Below are 21,490 nucleotides of genomic sequence, written 5' to 3'. Positions count from 1 at the left end.
TATCCTCCTGATCTAGGACGGGATCGATGTCCTCCGAGGGATCTGGAGGCGGCGGGGGTACGTTGAGGGGGCCCCGAGGGATAAGCAGCCTCCTTCGCCGTCACACCAGTTTCAAATCACCTCAAGACAGCCCCGCACAGATACAGCTTGTCATACAGCATCCTGAGCATCCTTAATAGAGACCGTCTCCCAGACCGCTCTCGCTCGCTTGCGAGACCCGCGAGATCACCGCGCAAACTCCTCGCGCTCGACCCTTATCAACCCTTATCCAGTCGAGATTGTCCTCTTTTTTGAACAGCGACAGGATCACTCAAAACTTCTCTTAGATCAACAAGAGTGAGAATCAAAATAATTTAGATTAGTCGGTGGCTCAAATCAAAATAGTAAAATTGAAGTCTTTTGTTTTCGCTATATACACACGCGACATCGATCGCCTGAATAAGGGTTGAGAAAAATCTTATCATCCTCGAGAAGAGTAAGTGTTGCCTATCTGAACGATTCGTCGACGTTACTTCAGCAGTGATTAAAAACAGAAATAAAAAATCCCTTTCTTTTGAATAGTATTATCTTTGATTTGTTACCAGTTTACCTTCATCTTTTCAAGACTGCAAATTTTTAACAGAGACATCGAATTAATTCTTTTATGTTCTAGATATATAATTTTTTTATTTTTAAGCTTAGTTTGAATCAATTTCTTTTGATTTATGGCCTTTTTCAATCAATTTCGAACTTTTGCGTTAAATGGATCTAAAAATTGTAAATATACCCTGTATATTGGTTGTCGCGATAAGCTGCACTTACTCGCCCTGAGACGCGTGTGCGTGCGCTCTTTAACCCATTCGAGACCTATCGTAATCCAAAGTGATTGTATGTTTCTAACAGTCCATGAGCCCGTCATAAAGCCATCGTACGACATGAGACGTGTGTTTACAAGCACGATGCAGTAAATCTTTCCGCTATTTTATATTCGATCGTATCGCGTTTACTTCACTCGCTGTCGCGTCTCATTCGCGCATTAATTAATTATTATGTCGACGACCCTTGTTGGAAGACATTGCGTACAACTTCAACGTACATTTAACGCTAATTAAAGCCGAGAAAAGTAGGTTAGGAATGTCTTGGAAAACATGGAAATCGCACGGCAGGCAGTTGCATTCTTGGACGAAGTTAAAGTCAGTTTCTTACGTTGTGTGAATATCTAATTAGCGAGTATCTCTGTAATCGAGCTATTTAGTATGTATTTGCCAAATTAAGCTTTAAGGAAGGTCTTAGCATGTTTCTAGAAACATGCTAAAATTTCAAATTATGATGCGAATCTTGCTTTGATAAAAGTTGAAATCGATACCTGGCAACATTTGATTAACAGTAAATTAATTGAAAGAGCAGGAATTGGCGCAAGTCGAAAGAAGCTTGTCGTCGGAGATTAAAATTGAGAGAGTCTTGGCTTGGAAAGTTAAAAAAGTTTCGTTGCCAAAATAAATTCTGTCCTAAATTTCTTACACGACGCGCGCTTATCCCAGCTGGTTTTCTCGTTTTCCCGGACACCTCGTTCTCGAATGTAGATTCCTTTGTTGTGTCGTTACGCGTCTCGTATTACACATGTACGTCTCAAGCGCGACTCGTTACACGTATATTTTATTCGCGAAATCTCACTTACTTTCGTCACCGCATCGCGTACACAAATGCGAACTTTCAGTAAATCGTGGTCTGGGCGATACGCACACAACTTATAAAGTATATATATATATATATATATATATATATATATATATATATATATATATATTAGCAATATGTATATTTAGCAACGTATTTTTGGCACTTCGACTTTGATAAACCTTGAGATTGTACGTAAGAAGGCGCAAAATTATGTATCACTCGTCCTCGAACAGGAGCATCGTTTTTTGTACTCATCCAACACGTTTTACATAGCAATACGCATCGCGCGTGCGCGCATACAAACATGCACACTTTAACCCTTTACCGCGTCGTGAAATTGAACCCTCCTTTTCTCCTCGCTGACAGTGTGACGCGTCACGTTCATTTCCGATCATTGTTAGTGCCGCTATTTGTTTGTATGTCTTCGAGCGTTGATGTTGGCAAAGACGCGGCTTTATCGTTCCTTCGTATATTCGATTTTCGCGAGGTACCGTGGCGTGGCGAAGGTAAGTTGATCTTTTAGTCGAAAGCGCGGGGAAACATATGAAAATTACAAATGAAACTCCTGACTGCCAATCCAAATGTGTTATTTTTACATACGCATAAACGTCTAGAATGGCAATCGCTGGAAAAAATGTCCCGGTCGCGAGAGAAGACGTGCGGTAAAGGGTTGATACAAACGGTTCATAAACTCGCGCGATTCGTCAAGTTTCAAGTCGATTGTAAACTCTAAGCAAGCTGTCGGTCTCATCCGTTCGATTTACTCTTACATCATCGTTTCCCGTTCATCACTTTGCGAATAACGATTGCTCAAAAGTACATGCTCGTAATTTAGATCGCTCGCACAACTATCTAACGTTGTGTTTCTCGACGCGGAGGCTCGATCCCAAAGAGAGGAAGCAGAGACAGCTTGGTAGAGGATGTAACCGCCTATTACTAATAATCACACGCAAATTGTATATTGTTAATTTCTCGTAATTGATAATCTTTTTTTACCTCTCGCAAATAAACGCAATGCTTACCTAAAACTAGTTACTAACCGTTTTCAGTCCTCTTGATTGCGATTATTTAATTTATCGGAATGTTTGCGACGCAACAAGAGAAAATTGTAACTGCGAGAGAGAAGAGAGAGAGAGAGAGAGAGAGAGAGAGAAATTCTCGCGGTGGGGATTTGAGGGAGAAAATAAATGTATAAATGCGTTCTTAAAGCGCGAAAATCCGCGAAGAATGAATGCCCAATTTTCCCTCATCGCCTTTTATTATGTACCATAATCTGCCAAATGCGCATAATGTTTTTACCGTTTCATATCGCATATCATCATTTTAAACCCGACTTTTTGTATAGGTAGTTAACTTTTTAATAAGAAAGTAGATATTTCACACACGACAAATTGAGCAGCGTAAATAAATAAACAATGTGCAAACGGATTTTCAAGCAAAACTTTCCCAGTAAGCAAAATGATAGCAGCCTGTCGGCAGATTGGTAACAGATTTGATCAGACATGTCAGCAGACAGCAGACATCAACTGCGTCCGCATTCAGTTTATGTTCTGCCAGCAGTCTGCTAAAATAATCAGACAGCAGATTGGCAGCAGAAATCGCGCAGACAGACCCTACCGACAGACAATGTGAGCAAATTAGCAGCAGAAACTACGCAGAGCCTGAACGGTTCCAGCAGAATCTGCTCGATTTCTGCTGCCAATTTACTGTCTGGTTATATTAGCAGATTTTGTTACACTTCTGTTGGCGTTTTGCCGACATCATGTGACATATCAGAATCTGTATCAAATTTGTAGTCTTTCTGCCGACAAAATTTGTAGTAGATACTTGGCAAGATCTGCTTTCGACAGATTTAGCTGTATGGATTCTTTTAAATTATACTTCTCGTTTTTGGCCTTTCTTTGAAAGACTTTTATTAAAGTGACGATATGTTGTTAACGTGCTCTCGGTGTGCATATGTATCTGTAGTTTTACATAAAATGTGCAAATATCACGAGGCACGTACGACTTCTTTGTATTCGCGGAAAGACGAACGTTAATATCTGCCGCGGGGAGGGTTAAACAAAAGTCGGAGGCAACGAAGCACGAAAGCGGAAACGCGGAACTTGATTTCTGGACACACGTGAGATTAGCATGTCGCTCCCTGATCGCGAGCAGAGGATGGGTTCGAAGCATGGTTTTCGCATGAATAGATTTTTCATTCGCAAGATATTTATTTTGCATTACGGCCGATAACAATACGCATAACAATTTTGCATAACGGTACATGACGAGTCGTGTCTCGTCTCCGGCATTTTTCGTTGAGACTGTCGACGTTTTCAGATCTCGACTTATTGTATTTTTCTAGGACATGCAGCGCAATGTAAGTTAAATAAACTGACATTTTTCCCGCGACATTTAAGATAGATGTAAAGAGTAAAGAATAATGAATTTCCTTTTGGTGCAATATAGTATGTACATACAAGGCGTGTTAAAAAAAAACCGAACTTTTTAAATAGCGCACCAACCGGCACAGAGAGTTCACTGTGGTTATGGAGGACACCTAGCAGCTAGCAGCAGGTTTTGACAACAAACTGCCATTTGCCTTGTTCTTCTATAAATTAATATTAGTTGTCGAGCTAGACGCGCTGAACTGATCTCGTGCACAAGCTGTTCGTCGGATTAGTGACAAAGTGACAATGAAACCTGCTGCTAGGTCGCTAGGTGTCCTCCATAGCCACAGTGCATTATCTGTGCTGTTTGATGCGCTATTTAAAAAATTCGGTCTTTTTTTTTTTTTTTTAACACGCCTTGTATTGCATATATTGTATTATAATCGCATTATTTTGAAATACTTTAATGTCCATAATAACATAAATTTCTCTTGTAATTGTGAAAAAAAACACGAAAATATTTGATAAAAATTGATATAATTGTAATGCATACATCAATAACATTACCATATTGATTTAAATTTTTAAATTATTTTAATTGAATTTAACTTTTTGATATCACAAAAGGAGATAGTCGAAGGCGAAAATTCAAAGTTTATTGCTGCAGACTTCATCAAGATCACTTCCGCTTTCGTCCTCTCTCTTCACCGAACATCCCGTGTCATGCATATGCTGATTATCGGAAAGCATCGATCGGTGCAACTAAGATTCACGCGACACAGACAATAATCTTGATATGAAAATTCTCCTTTCAGGGCTGTCGACGGTAAAGATAAGAAGAACAAGAAGAAGGGTCTCTTCTAATTGCATCGATCGGCAAGAAAAACAGACAGCGAGAAATAGGGCAGGCAGGAACGATTCCGGCGTGGCTATCGCAATTTCAGCCACGCTGTTTACTGATGACATACCGACAACGAACACGAATTAGGTAGTTTCGATCAACGACAGGCTTGATTCACGTGCGATATACTTGATCCCGTGAAAGAACCGACAATCTCATCGCATGCTTGAACGTTAATCGGAAGAATATTGGCTTAGGATCTCAAGAGCCGTGGGTTTGAAGATCTATGGAAGCGAAGAGCTAAGACGCTCTGAAACATGCAGGATTCGTGATAATTCGCTCTCTGAGATCACTCCGCGCTATTGATCCATTAATCTACAGAACCGAGAATCCATGTACATCCTAGTTTTTAGTACAAAAATTCTCTGATTAAAAGATCTTGAACGTAAGATTGATTAGTAGCGACTTAGCTGCGATATCCTCGTCGATATGCATCGTCCTGGACCATGTCGAGATTCACATGAGTGGCCTGCATTTCGTTTGTTGTTCGCGACACTTGATTCGTACGAAGCTACAGACAGAAAAAAAGAACGAGAACGTTTTCTTACGATAAGAGGCGTCCGCCTGCGCTTTTTCGCGCTTGCTATCCGGCATCGAAGAGAAAAGAAGAAGAAGAGAGAATTCACAATCATCTTATCACGCTCATCAACATTCAACCGCGATCGCCATTTACTTCACGATAACAACTGTACAAAAAGAAACCCATATAGGCATAATTTTTTATGTAACACATGGAAAGTGGCCCATTACGCGCGCGACGCGCCCGTGATAAGCCACTTTCCACGCACTTGCAACATAAAATAGGGTATGCAAGCCGTGCGTGAAGATGAAAATTCCCGGGTGCGGTGATCGCATTCGCCTTCGGCTCGTGCGTCAACTCCGCACCCATGAATTTTCATCTTCCAGCACTTGTTGCACAAATAACTATTGGAGAACGTAACTTTCGTACTTTCCTTGACGTGAGTTAGTTCCGTTTAAGCTTATGTATCTTTCTACGTAAGAAAGCGTCATGTTCGTCACCCTCCGCTGATCGCGATTACACATACGTTAGTTTATGAATGGACAGAATTCGAGGGTATTCGTCGTATCAATGTCATGCAACTATAACAATAGAACGTCTCAGGTCGTGTTTTTGAAATAAAAAAACGATAGCAATATACTCTCGCCAAATATAATGAGTTCAATTGATTACTCTAGTGTTCTTAAATTATGATCTTGATATTGCAAGTATGTAATTGGAATGCGTATTTTTGAATTATCCGTTTATCTTAAAAAACGGGTCGTAAAATTATAATTTCATTTGATATGTAATATACAAAGTGTCTTGGATATCTTTGTTCTATCATTGTCTTGAAATTCTTTACAGAAATATCGAGTATTAATGCAGAAGTTAACTTCTAATGCATCAATCGTAAATAAATCAAGGAAAATTAGCTTGTAAGGAAAAAAAATCATTGAAATAATTGTACTTTGTATTACATTAATAGGTAATATCGAATATCATCTCCTGTCGCAGAGGGAGGCTGAACATGATATCGCACAAAACCAGCGGCCATATATTATATATATATATATATGCACACATACATGCGCGCGCGCGCGCGTGTGTGTGTGCGTGTGTGTGTGTGTGTGTGCGTGCGTGCGTGTGTGTGTGCGTGCGTGCGTGCGTGCGTGCGTGCGTGCGTGCGTGCGTGCGTGCGTGCGTGCGTGCGTGCGTGCGTGCGTGCGTGCGTGCGTGCGTGCGTGCGTGCGTGCGTGCGTGCGTGCGTGCGTGGGAGCGTGAGTGCGTGCGTGCGTGCGTGCGTGCGTGCGTGCGTGCGTGCGTGCGTGCGTGCGTGCGTGCGTGCGTGCGTGCGTGCGTGCGTGCGTGCGTGCGTGCGTGCGTGCGTGCGTGCGTGCGTGCGTGCGTGCGTGCGTGCGTGCGTGCGTGCGTGCGTGCGTGCGTGCGTGCGTGCGTGCGTGCGTGCGTGCGTGCGTGCGTGCGTGCGTGCGTGCGTGCGTGCGTGCGTGCGTGCGTGCGTGCGTGCGTGTGTGTGTGTGTGTGTGTGTGTGTGTGTGTGTGTGTGTGTAAATAAAAAGCGGAAGAAAACGTAAATGTACTAATTCATGTATATGTACACGTAAATCACGCCTTGCGACAGGCGCAGGAGATCGATTACAATAAGGACGGATCATTATATAAATGATAAGTTAGATTGGATCACTGCGATTCGAGACGGTGCGATTTTTTCCTTTTTTATCTTGCAACAAGATCGCTTACGGCCTCTTTACCGTGGCCGAAGTGCCAAACTTTACTTCTGAAACAAAAATTTTTATACAGAATGTTACCTAAGTAAGTACACAAACTTGAAGGGAATATTCCTTAGCTTAGTTTAAGAAGAAAAGGTCCTATAAATATGTGTCCTAAACTGCTTCGTTTTCAAAATACAGGGTGTCAAAGATGCACGTTTCTGGTGGATCCAAAAATGTTTTATCAGTACTAGAAAATAATTCTTAATACCACATGTGCGCCTACCAAATTTGAATAAAATATCTTTAACCGTTTTCCAGATTTTCGAAATTTTTATTTATTTATTATTTCCACAACTTTGACACACTATATTTTGAAAACGAAACAGTTTAGGATACATGTTTATAGGACTTTTTCTTCTTAAAATAAGCTAAGGAATATCCCCTTCAAGTTTGTGCTTACTTAGGTAACAGGTAGTGTATAATTACAGCATCGCTTCGATTTCGGACGGTATGGGCCGGTATCACAGTCTCTGATTAACGTGATCCTCCGATTAAACTCACTCTTCGTCTCTTTCTAGGGGGACAGTTAGAAAGAGATGCAGAGTGAGTTTAATCGGAGGACATGTCGATAACGCAAACGAAAAGCATTATAACTGCGACATTCTAAAACTATTTGTAGTAGTCTTCTTCGAAATATTATATCTTTATTTCTTAATTACGGCAAGTTATCGAATAAATTGAAATAGTTTATAAAAATACGCGGATTGAAGTTACGATGTCTCTTTGGAGCATGCTACTGATAAAGTAGTGTTGATAAATGCTCGGAAATACCCACAAAATGCAGTTGCAATTTATCGGTGTGCCGTCGACGTTTACACGAACAAATGTTTACATTCGCGCCGTCTGGGATCCGCCCCATACGTCGATATGTTTAGAAGATAAGCTAATTAAGTTACTTCTGTGCCAAGACGAGCGAGGAAGCGAGCATTTTGTAATGCTGTAGCGGTCCCTTTGGTTACCGTGAGATGAAGCACACGGTATTCTCCTCGGGAAGACGCATTTAAAGGATTTTCAGGAGTAACGTGTTCATTTATCAATTAATACTCTCGACGGGATTTCAAAAACTCCGAAAGTAGTCAATCTTGTTTCCTTAATGACCAGATTTAGTAATTTGACATATTGTTTGAAGACATGTAATTTATATTATTCGATCTCATTAAAGATCTGTTCTTTTTAGTTACGCTTCCTACTACTTATTGTTTCTTTTTCTTCTTCTTCTTCTTCTTCTCCTCCGTGGAATGCGAATATACATATTTGTTTCACATCGTATACTGGAAGTATAAAAAAAAAGGAACAGATCTACGAAACGATGCGGAGGCCAGTAAAAATTGTCATTCGACGATTATCTATTAGTTTCTCAATGATGTTTTCTATTTACCGTGCTGTGTTTCCTTCATCTCATTGACGGTAGGGATGAGAAATGAACGTACGCCACATTCCTATTTTGTACGCATTTTTCTAATTAAGCTCGCCGGCTCGCCGGCTTTAGCTCTTTCGCCAAGATACAACTACCCAATCTCCCGTTCGCATCTGTGACACGCGTGGTCGAATGATCGAAAGAAAACAGTCGCGTTTATTGCCAACGGGAATTCAAGGATACTAGTCTGAGAGCGATGCGAGAATGCCCTGAGACACGTCTAAGAACTGGGAAGACAATGTCACCTTCTGGATTACGTCCTTGCTCGTCTCTTAAAGATTCGTGCTGTTAACCAGGATCGTCAGGCATAGAATCGCCAGGATACTCTCGGAATTTGGAAAAAGCCTGAGAACTCTAGCAACCGGTCTATCTGAACATTCTAAGCGTAGAATCCGAGGATCTGGAACGAGATTGAAAGACCCCGAGGCTGCAAAGGCCCAAGAGGAGCACAGGGGATTCGAAGAAACCAGGAAACTAGATTCTCACGTCTCTCTCAGATATTTCGTGTCGCCAAAGCGAAAATGAGGCGCAAAGCGTAAAGAATCGAAAAGATCAAACAGTTCTACAATATTATACAGGGTATTCCAGGTTAAACTCAATGGATGTACGCTATCCGAACGATTATAATAGAAAAAACTGCACGTACGCACGCGCACGAGTCCGCTTTGAAAAGTTTTTAGAAAATCGATCGGAATTAAAATTGTTAAGAGAACCTCGTTGTGCCATCGTAACGATAGGATCGCAATTAAATATCATGTTAAAATTGATTACAGCGATTAATTTTCAATTCTATAAAATCTCAATGAATTAAGCTCCGTTACTTACTGTGTGACGCTTCCAAATCGGGGCAGTTTTGGCACTTTCTACTCGCTGATATCGGCGGCGTGTTCTCCAGTAAGTTTCTCCTGGAAGATCCGTCGTCGCTTCGTAGGTCTTGGCGAGGATCGGCAGATCGATTGTACTTAATTGTCGCACAAAGCTGCCTGATTCGCGTTTCTTTTTGCAACCGCACCAAGGACGACGTCGAGTCAGGACGAAGGACCTCGCTTAGGGCCGCGGGAGGCCAGTTGGGTGTTATCGATAGACTATGTGTATTTCTACGATACTTGTAATACTTGTTTTAAATGGTTACTCGTAAGATCATCGCGATTGCGTTCGCTCCGGGACGAGTCGAGGGACGAGAAGGGGGAGAGGTGGCGAGAGCAAAGGGTGACGAGAGGGACGTAGATAGACGAAACAAATTTATATATTTTGCCGTGCCAGACGAAAACGAAAGCTGCCGCCGCTAATCGTAGACCAGTTGTAATAACGATTCACTATTGTATCGCGACGAACACCTTAGAGTATATATCCAAGTAAATTATATATAAAAATCATATAAAACAGCCAAGATGGTCGTCCGTTTCGCTTTTTCCCGCGAGCCTTCCCACTGATCCCACACGATAGTCCGATCGATTGATTTCTTATAGAAGTCGTGAAGATATTAATGAGGTCGAGAGGTCTGGAACTTGGAGCTGTCCACCGAATAGATACGAAGAGGACGCACGATCACAAGATAGGAATTTCCCGACGGTATTTCCTAATTGTCGAACGCATTATCGCGAGCAAAGTCCAATTATTTGAACTAAAATTATTCTCTTATCTGATACAATTTCACGTTACTTAATTTCTGTTATTCGATATTTTTCGAATCCTATATAACTTAATTTTCTAAATGACAATAACAACGATATAATCGATAAATTAAAAATGGCAGAGTTAATATAGCGGATATTAAAGGTAAGGCGTTTTAAGGGCCAGAAAGTCCTAATAACAACTTATAATTCTGATTGTGATTAAACTTCTCCGATACGTCACATATATCATAGTTATAATATATGCCATAATGCACTAATAGTCCATTTTTGCAACTTTTACTGAAAATATCTCAAAATTGTGACGTGTTATATATAGCTCTCACTGCAAAAAATGTAAATTCTCCATATTTTACGACTAGATTAAATAATTTTTTTTCGTGCAGGATTGCTTAAACTTTTCTATATATATATATATTTTTTTTTTTTTTTTTTTTTTTTTTTAAATTCAGTATGAAGAATAGGGCAAGGAAAGCCGTAATAAAATGTTCGTGTTTTATTATTTTTTAATAGACAATTATTATTCCAACCATAGTAAACTGCGCGCTGACAAATCGTCAGACTTAAAACACAATTCTGGTTGAAGTAGTAAATCCCCCCCCCCTCCCCAATTAAATCGTTACAATTTAATTTATGATGCTAAGCATCTAAAAACTGTAAAGAAATTATTGCGAAAAATATTACCTCAACCAGGATTCGAACCTGGAACTTCCTTTTATTCCGTGAAGGATGTACGAATTCGACCACTGAGGCATGTGGTATATAATATTTATCGCAATACGGAAAAAACGATATGGTTGCCACAGCCAAATAAATAGTAACATTTGGCGCAGCCATATCTGGTGGTTGTCACACCCACATTGATGTGGTGTTTTAACTATATTATATAGTTACCGCACCACCGCTCCAGCGCTGGTATCAATTCTCTATGGTTGTCCCAACCATAAGTGATCCATGAATGTGGGTGTGACAACCACAGATATGCGGCTGCGCTAAATGTTAATATTTTCTGGCTGTGGCAACCATATCGTTTTTTCCGTGTACCTATATTATTAAATGAAGAACACGCATTATATCATACCTGCGTAAATAAATAATATTTAAATGGCTCCGCCATTAAAATTCAGTATGAAGAATAGGGCAAGGAAAGCCGTAACAGGATGTTCACGTTTTATTATTTTTTAATATTTTTCGCATAATTTCTTTACGTACAGTTTTTAGATGCTTAATATCATAAATTAAATCGTAACGATTTAATTGGAGGGGGGGATTTACTACTTCAACCAGAATTGTGTTTCAAGGCTGACGATTTGTCAGCGCGCAGTTTACTATGGTTGGAATAATAATTGTCTATTAAAAAATAATAAAACACAATAAACATCCTGTTACAAGATGTTTTACATCCTGTAAAACATCCTGTTTTAAAACCACTCGGAAAGATTTTTACAAATCTTTGTATTATGATAAATAGCTTTTTTGCTGCAATATTTTTATAGAAATGTTTTTTGAAAACGTCCTAATATTTTGTGCTGTATAGGTAACGATGTGATATTATTAAAGATTGATTATCAGATCGCTTATCCAATAAACGAGATTTACGAAAATGCGAAGAGGCAGACATTTAAATAATCCATAATTTCGCTTTGATATTATAGCTAGTTTATTGTTTTCGTATTATAATTCTTTGTAAAAGTAATAATGTGTCAATGACATCTGTAATAAACATATCGAATAGCTACGCATATTAATATTTATCGCATCTTCGTTGGACTTTCTCTTGAGCCAGGATAAGGTGGATTGTGCCTGGAATATTTTCATTGACAGCGAGAATCGGCAAGGAGGGGAAGGAGCCGAGACATCTGATGAGCTGATCCCACGTCGTCGGAGAAGGCCTGCATTCTAGGAATTCCTTCTTCCGGCCTGCTTTTACTATTTCTCAACGTCGCCGTCGGCTTGCGGTGGAAACGGCCAAGGAACGGCGTGTGTAACGGAAAATAGAGAACACCTGGGTATTAAATATTTATTTACATGCGTGTGTGATTCATACACACATACACACGTGCGCGCGCGTGCCTCCTGTCGACAGGCGAAATTCTTTGCTTTCGTGATTAGCTTCGTTTTTACGCCGCGTTCTTCACGTCCGGCCTCGCGCGTGTCTCTCGCGGCAAATCTACATCTATACTATCGGATGATATAAAAACGAATAAACTCACATAAACATAGCGAGTCACGCACCGCAAAGTCACAAATGCAGAGAGAGACGGACCTTTTTGGGTGTTGCCTTTCTGCATTAGTATCCGTAAGCGGATATGAATACGATAAACATTCTGAAAGTAAATTAACCCAAAAGGATCGTAATTTTAATTAAAAATTAAAATTCCAGGCAAAATTGCCAGGTTCGAAGCAATATTCGATAAAACTCCAACAAACTCGATCGTATTCACATTCAACAGCAAAATTACGCCGAAATTTCCAAAATCGGGATATAAGACGTCTTTTATGCCCTGTCTAAACCAGAGGATATGATCCTACTTATGGCTCATATTAGGATGCATTCCGTTTCACGCATGCATCATTTATCCATGTTTAACATTCGGTGAACAACAAGGATAAATGATGCATTATGCACATCGTGCGTGAAACGAAATGTACTCCTATAGTAGTAGTGTACACTACTCACTAGGATAAGCCACAAGTAGGATCATCCTCTGGTCTAGACAGGGCATTAGACATATCTGTCTTAAAGATGTCTTAAAGATGTCCCGATTTTAGACATACGTACTCTCTGGGTAAAGGCTCACTAAATTTTTGCAGAAAAATTGTCGATCTATGAACTGTTAAAACTGTAAAAAAAATTATAACATTCTTCCTGGGGACATTTTAAAGGGCAAAGCCTTCATTTTCACCTTCATAAATTGATTTTCGTCGAATATGCTCTTACATTAGGAAGTAAAGTGGGAAATTCAAGAATTAAACCTCGAAAATTTGATGTATTAACATCTGTTTTGTTGACACAGATTGAAATTATTTATTTCTTATATTATTTCGCATATATATACACAAAGAAGAAGAGACTCATAACTTTAGATCGAGGACGATGGATCATGTAATATTAGAATTTTTTACTTTAAGATTCTGCAATTCTTAAATTATTAACCAGGTTAATTATTAGTAATAGTTTGAAGTCTAATTTGGATATTGATTTTCGCTTATTCTCGATCTCTCCGATTCTCGATAGGAAAAGATTTATAACATTATGAGACAAAATCTGGATGAAATATTATGTCTCAATATTTGCAACAATACTAGTAGAAAGGAGGAGAGTCCCTAGGGCCGGTTTTTGGTTTTAGCACCCTCTGAAATTAATCCGAAAATATCAGAAACGTTATATTTTTGTAAGAACTTGAAATAAAGAGATTTTAGTCTAAACGGATATACTTTCGTGCATGTTTATACTATAATTCTAATTAATCATATTTTTACCACTAACGCGCTCTTATGTCACCTACATAGCATCTCCTTACATTTGTGTGTGGTGTGTGTGTGCGTATGCGTGCGTGTGCGCGTCCCAGGTAGCAGACAGTCGTCATAATGACGTGATTTTTACGTCATTTTATGACGTATGTTACGTCATCTATTCCTAGAGTTTAACGTAAAAATGACGTATTTTACACGGTCCTAAGTCACATTCCAAAGACGTCATTTCCTGACGTTTTATTGACGGCAAAAATAGGTCCAATGTACGACATACCGGTTTCTAGAAATGTTTTTTATGAAATTAAAATTTTAAAATGTCTACTTAATAAACGTTTATAAAAATATGTTCTTTTTCTTTATTTAAGAAAAAAAAGCTTTTTTAACTGTTTCGTTACATGCCATGTGCATATAGCCGCTCTCTCAAGGCGGTCACCCACCCATCCTAGTACAGTACCGCGTCGGAGTCGCTTGACTTCGATGATCCAGTGGACAGTGACGATCTTCTCACCCTGATGCTTCCTTATTAACTGTACTTGTCTATAACAGGTACATCTTTAAAGTGTTCAAAAATCTTGTAATAATATCTTCTTGATAGTTATAACACTGCATGAAGTAGTTGTCATAAAACTATAATTACACGCAACTAGATCCACTTATACCATAAATTCACCACGTCAATCATAAAAAATTACGAAACACTTTATAAATGTAGGAATATTCCTGTGAAAAATACTGTGAAAAATATGTCATTTTTACGTTAAACTTTAGGAATAAATGACGTAACATATGCGTCATAAAATGACGTAAGAATCACGTCATTATGACGACTGTCTGCTACCTGGGTAGTCAATTAAACGTCTATATAATGTCTATATAATGTTAAATATACGTCACTTAATCGACGAATGACGTTACTGACCAATTATGACCAAATATTGACGTCAAAATGACGAGTGCAATGCTTGCTACCTGGGGTGTGTGCGTGCGCGCTCGAGAACTACGAAACACTATTAAAAAAATGATCTCGTAGAGAGCAGTGATTTTGTTTAAAAACGTATATTGCCAAATATCTGTACAAATATAGTGTCTTTGTAGTTTTGAGCGTGCGTGCGCGCGTGCACGCACGCACGCACACACAAATGTAAGGAAATGATATATAGGTGACATAAGAGCGCGTTAGTGGTAAAAATGGAATTAATTAGAATTATAGTATAAACATGCACGAAAGAGTATGTCCGTTTAAATTAAAAAATCACTTTATTTCAATAGTTTTTACAAAAATATAACGTTTTTGATATTTTCAGATCAATTTCAGAGGGTGCCAAAAACCGGCCTTAGGGGCCCTCCTCCTTTAGACCTTTGTGCAAATATTGATAAATATTTGAACAATGTATTTCTAAACAATATTTCAGCAAGACAATAGCGTTATGAGGACTCATTCTTAGCGGAATATTTGCAAAATTAAATTTAGGAAAAAATTGTGAAATAATTAAAAAATATAGGTATTTGAGTTTTATTATGTTACTTCGTGTTACGTAGCATATCTCTGTGTTTGCCTGATCGTCGATAGTATCCTTTCTCGTACGTAAAATATGATGAACGATGTTATATATGTACATACAAACTGTTATGTATATCGACGATGCTGGAGTGATTTTGCTTCTAAATGTCGAAATAACTGTGACAATTTTCTTAATTGAACGATGCAATTATATATTGTATAATTATTTGCGCAATTTTTCTAATCGGGGATTTGAAATACGCTCTGCGAATAAGTAGGGGAGACCGGGGCGAATTCGTCGTCACTATTTTTTCAGTGCCGATTTTTAACAACAAAACAAATAATTTTAGTAAAATGTGGTGTAGTGTTATAAAGAGTGAACCGTTGGCTACAAAATTTATACGGGCATTTTTGGTCTACGTTGCTTTGTTCAACCGGTTTAGAGTAAAAACGATAAAGGTGCAAAAATTGAAATGTCAAAATTGCCGGGGCGGAGTTGTCACACCCCCGAGACAGAGTCGTCACTCCATTCTTGGACTGGATTTTAAATGAAAATACGTAATTCCGATCATGAAAAATAATAGGATACATTTTATTAATTATTTTTTAATAGAAAAATGGAAACATTTATTAATTAAAAACATAATTACAAGAAAAAGGCACGCACTTGTATGCTCGCACGAAATGCACTGTTTTTCGTCAACTCTGTTCTTTGTCATCTCTGAGCACACGCAACACATATTATCCAAATCCTCGGCGGAATTTGACTACTGCTGCTTCCTTGACTTTAATTTTCGCCCTTTGATTTTTGAAGCTTTTATATCTTACGGGCATGTCATCCAAATGTGCTATTTCATCAGTATTCTTCTTCATGCAGCCAGTCGTTCAACGTTGTTTTCGGGACTCCAAATTGTTTTGCAATTACTTTTGTATTAATTTTTTTTACTGCAAGAACTGCCTTCCTGAGAATCCTGAGTTACTCATCCTTTTCGACGGGAGTCGTTTTGTGATGATACGTACGTAACGTTTTCTTTGCAATTGAGAAATACAATGACGCATTTGCAACGAAAAATAGAGTAAAACCATCGAGATAAAATCGTCGCAGTGACGAGTCTGCCCCGGTGGCTTAGTGACGACTTCGCCCCGGACACAGATTTTAAGTTTGATCGCTCATAAAATATTAGAAATCAACGAAAATAAAAAAAAAACTCACTGGATTCGTGTTCATCATGCATCACTCTTCAGAATCACTTATCTCGAGATTCGGAGAAAAAATAATATTTAAAATATTAAAAATTTTCGATGCGCAAAAATTTTCACTTTTGATCTCCAAAAACACGTTTGCCTTAATAAAAATCACAACATGGCACATAATATCACTAAACTCTGTTAGTCATATAGACACCATAAGTAGCGTTTACTATATTAATAGCGAGTTCACATAACATACAGGTTTCGAGATAACTGTAGTGACGACTTCGCCCCGGTCGCCCCTATATCATCTTCTTTTTACCGAAAATTTAGTGAATGCGCGACGTGAATATGAATGGAAAAGAAAAGGAATACGGAGGTCACAAAAGTTACTTGTAAGATAAAAAGTAGTCGGATATGATCGGAATTCGGAAAATTTCAGGCGCAGACAATCAGGAATTAGACGAACATATCTAATTTCGAAGTCCGAGGTCTGTTGTCGATCATCCTGTCGGTTTTGTGCGGCCTTCTTTTCTTTCGATTTCGCGAACGTGTTGTCGAGCAGCTAATTTGCTTATCGCGAGATTTGCTTAGAAGCTCATGCTGCATTCGAATATGCATTCGTTCGCATATGTATCATTTCATTATTAATTCATGCATTCACATACGCTATTCTGTTTGTTTTGTTACGCGCGATTCATCAGTAAATGCAATGTAATAGATCGTTATAGGCATGTAATCAATTGTCAGTCCGAGAGAGAATCGATGAAGAAGAAAGATGACACTGAAGAAAGTTCACTAGCGCAAGGAATAAACTCGAGAAACACGCGAAAACTCGGGACTGCTTAAATAAATTAAAAAAGAAAAGAATGAAAATAATATACGCCTAACGCGTCGATAATCGAGTAATTATGCCACTTGGACGTCGTACGTAACTTTTAATCTTTGTGCTTGCGACATATACGGTCGTTATCTCGGCGACGTGGTAGGAGCAAAAGTAATTTAACGCACGTGCAAAATTAATTTCTTCCTTTTTTTTTCTTTTTATATCCCCTTCTCCCCGATTTATTACAAGAAAAAAAACAGTTATGAAAGGAAGATCATCATCGAGAAAAGGGGAAAAAAGTTTTACATTTCGCCCGTCGATAAATTCGTCGCTAAAAAATAAAAATATAGTTTTTTTCAACGCTAGGGATTGCATCACCAGAGACGCGATTCTTTACATCGTCGAGGGCGACGTTCACGGCCGTTCCTCGGTGGCCGCGCGCGTGTACATACATGCGAGCATGAGATCCTTACTCGCCGCGAATACCCCCGTCCCAAGGATCGCGTTACCAAAAAAGAAAGAAATCAATATATTTCGAGCAACGCTTCGTGTCATACTCATCCGAGGCATGCTTGTGGGGGTCGCTTGAACAAAACGACGCTTCGTCGTATATATTATTCATCGCGACCCCGTGACCCGCTGATCCAGTCTAATCGGTCCATCGCGAGAGCGGGACTGATCCAGATAACGCGCGTGTCTAAAAGATGTCTTTAAAAAACATCTTTTTAAAAATATCTTTAAGACTTTACCAAAAATTAAAATGTCTTAAAAGACTTCGAGACTTTCTGAAAAGACATCTGAAAGTCTCCTTTTATAAGATATTTTTTTATGTATATATGTATGTATACACACAACAGTTAGTTTACATTATCAACTGTAATATGTATTTATCGATTAAGATTCATGATATATTATTAATCTAGATATAACATATATAGCCCATCAAAATATTTCCTATCAATTATACTTAATCTCTAGCAGCCTGATGTTTTTACATTATTCAATGTCTCAACGATATAAAATTAAGAAGGCAAAAGTTCAAAAATTTGTCAACCAATTAACACAGGCTACTTTTTTGTAGTCTTCTTTTTGTTTTTTAACTTTAGTTTCCATATTATTAATTTATTCATATTTTATTTACGATTATTACATTTATATATTTATGACTTTTATGGTAAATTTTTTTCATTCTAAAACTTCAATTTTGTAAAAAAACAATGCAAAAATTATTTTTTTAATTATTTTTTAATTCTTTCGCTTGTATATACAAGAGAAAGAAAACACATACCATGCGTACAAAAAGTTCTAAAACGGCCAATTGTTTCAGAAAGTATTGGTTTATTCAAAAAATGTTTTAGATAAAAGTTATAACGTTCAAAGAGGGCCAATAGACTTGAATAGACGATCTTATTAGATTTTGAGTCCGGGGCTCATGCTGAACTCAGTAGAGCCCAAGTCAAATTTTTTAAATGAAAACCCTCGTTTTTTATTGTATTGTCCCTTTCTATAAATAAAAAAAATGTTTCAGACAAAAGTTATTCAAATTAATTAATAGAAAAAGATGATATAATAAAAAATGGGGATTTCTGTTTAAAAAATGTAACTTGGGCCCTACTAGGCCCAACACGGACTCAAAATCTAATAAGATCGTCTATTGGCCTTTAAACCATCCAACTTTTATCTGAAACATTTTTCCAATAAACTAATACTTTCTAAGATAATTAGCCGTTCCAGAACTTTTGGTACGCACGGTATATACGTAGACATATTTTATATATAATGTTTGTCGGTATTTAGATAAAGTTATCTATATAAGATGATCATCCACATAAAGAAATAGAATCATTTTTATCTTATTTGGACACTCGAAAACAGATCGACTTCTAGTAGTCTAGCGGAAAGGAACATTTCTTCTGTAATATTGAGAAAAAAAGAGAATAATAAGTAAACAATTATATAGTGGTAACATCGAAGCACTTTTTTGTATTTGGAATCTAAATCGAAGAAACTCCAATCTCTTATAAATTTTTCAAATGTTAAAAATATTTTTCCTAAATATAATACATTCCTGCATGCCATTGATGGTGTCAATTAGAGCGTCTTTTTAGTTTAGCACCAGTGTTGGGCAAAATTTATTATGAATATAACGAATAAAAAATAACGAATAAAATAAATGTATTCGTTATTCGTGAATAACGAATAATTCGATTATTCGTTATTCAAATAAAATAATCACGAATAATTTATTCGTAATTCATCATTTTTATTCGAAGAATGTAACAAATAAAAAAAATCGATAACGAAAAATGATGCACAAAGTAAAAATTAAAGTCCTCACTCGTGAATGTAAAGTTGTAATATAATTTATTAATTAGTCAATTTATTAGTTAATCTATTAATTAGTATTAAAAACGAAAATAAGGATCATAAAGCAAATATTTTCGTTTTTGTTTCTAGATCTTTCATTATCTAGGAGATCCAGACTCTCAGATATCTTATCTAGAAAAATATCCTACAATAAAGAAAGTTTTTATAAAATACAATACATTCATTCCTTTTTCGGCTCCGGTAGAAAGATTATTTTCATTTGCTACGATGATTAATACAGCCAAATATCATCGATTATCAGACAGTATGTTTGAAAAACGTGTGTGCTTCTGAAAGCATTATTAAATAAAAATGTATCAAATAAAAAATAAACTTTGATAATAATTACTTTTAAGTGATTTTTTTTTAAACCAACTAGAAGTAAAACAGTCTGAAATCTACACTTTTGGGAAACTAAAGTTGATTATGTACTTTTTTCATTAAATTTCTCTTTTTCTATTTATAAATAAGATTAGTTTTTATGTTGTTCTTTATTTTATTAATTAAAACTAATGACACAGGTTTTTATTAAATCAAATTTTTATTTTATTGATTGTAAATTTATTTAATTTCTTTAGTTTTAATTATTTATTTGACATTAAAAATACTAATTAATAAATTATAACTTTACATTCACGAAATATTATCATTTGTCAACAAAAATTTTTATATATATTTTGTTTTATTTTCGAATAAAAAATAACGAATAAAAAAATTATTCGTTATTTGTAATCGAATAAAAATTTATTCAAATAATGTATGTACAATACTGTTTAGCACCATAAGTATACCCTGTCGAAATCGTTTATTAAATGAAGCATTCGCAAAACTTTCATTTTTGGAGAAATAAATACTTAAAATAAAAATAATCTTTATCTCATCTAATTGTAAGATGAATTTACGGATTTTCATTTTATCTTCATCTCAAATTTTTTGAAACATTATCTACGGTAAACACTATTTATAATATAATATACATATAATTATATATGAAAAATTTCTTCAGTTTTAATGTTCTCTGGAGAGTATTCGCACGCGTGGGTATTTGGACGCGCGTTTGGTCGCGCAAATTCGCGTTTTCCGCGTATTGTCTCCAAGCCTGATGACGTAATGACCCCGGGAGATTGTCATGCAAAACTCACGAGACTCCAAGGTCCGCCAAGTCGGCCAAGTTCGCGAGTTCCGCCGTTCCACCAGCAGTAAACCGTAAACCTTTGTCCTTCTTCCCCTTCCCCACTCCTCCGTCATAGTCCCGATTATACCATTTATACCGCGCGCGCAAGCGCCGCGTGCGCATTCGCCTGCGAAAGTTCGGCCACACGGCCACGGCTGACGGCAGTGAACCTCTTCATTAGTCTTCATTCATCATTGGCGACCGGCGTCGCGAGCGACCACGTGAGGAGCAGACGAGGACGAGAAGCGAGTGAACGAGCGAGCGAAGAGCGAACCGCTGACCGGCCGACTTTAACCGGGACGGAGGTGCGTCACGCGCGGGCTTCGAAGCACGCAATCGAAAGCGACGCGACGACCGGGATTTTCACTGAGCCCCAAGCAGAGTTTCACTTCTAACCTGCATTTGGTGAGGACGAGCGAGCGGGTGTGTATGTGTATATCTATATATATATATATATATATATATATATATATATATATATATATATATGCGCGTGTCTTGCCTCAGTATCAACGACTCGTTATTCGTCATTATCATCATTATCACCATCATTATCACCATTATTATCGGCAAACGTTACACGGAAGTCATTACATCTACCAGGAATATCGGATGTATGTACATACGTCGCGTGCGGCTATGCGATTGCCTGTACTGGAGTGAATTCAATAGGGTCAGG

The 21,490-nt window shown here is 37.7% G+C and overlaps 2 protein-coding genes across 19 annotated transcripts in view; both read left to right on the top strand.

Annotated features, from left to right (window-relative positions):
* Window positions 1-10,031, top strand: part of Pnut (septin 7-like protein pnut) — a 118,681-nt gene extending 108,650 nt beyond the window's left edge. For 14 of the 16 annotated variants that reach the window (XM_077422606.1, XM_077422602.1, XM_077422594.1 and 11 more), the window contains one exon: window positions 17-4,055. In XM_077422606.1, the coding sequence (XP_077278732.1) occupies window positions 17-176 (160 nt within the window). In that variant the 3' untranslated portion in view covers window positions 177-4,055. Of the gene's footprint in view, window positions 1-16; window positions 4,056-4,846 lie in introns of those variants that run through there. The other 2 variants (XM_077422604.1, XM_077422605.1) reach the window with 1 other exon arrangement.
* A 10,750-nt stretch (window positions 10,032-20,781) lies between these two features.
* The window catches only part of Hmgs (hydroxymethylglutaryl-CoA synthase), a 2,275-nt gene continuing 1,566 nt past the window's right edge, over window positions 20,782-21,490 (top strand). Inside the window, exon 1 of one of the 3 annotated variants that reach the window (XM_077422560.1) lies at window positions 20,782-21,116. The gene's annotated coding sequence lies outside the window, so the exon portion shown is untranslated. Of the gene's footprint in view, window positions 21,235-21,490 lie in introns of all 3 variants that reach the window. The other 2 variants (XM_077422557.1, XM_077422558.1) reach the window with 2 other exon arrangements.

Source organism: Temnothorax americanus, unplaced genomic scaffold (assembly GCF_048541705.1).
Source record: "Temnothorax americanus isolate GAGA-0224 unplaced genomic scaffold, ASM4854170v1 Scaffold71, whole genome shotgun sequence".
In the NCBI taxonomy this organism is placed as follows: Eukaryota; Metazoa; Arthropoda; class Insecta; order Hymenoptera; family Formicidae; genus Temnothorax; species Temnothorax americanus.
The sequence above is the reverse complement of the archived record's forward strand: the minus strand, read 5'-3'. Positions and strand labels throughout refer to the sequence as shown.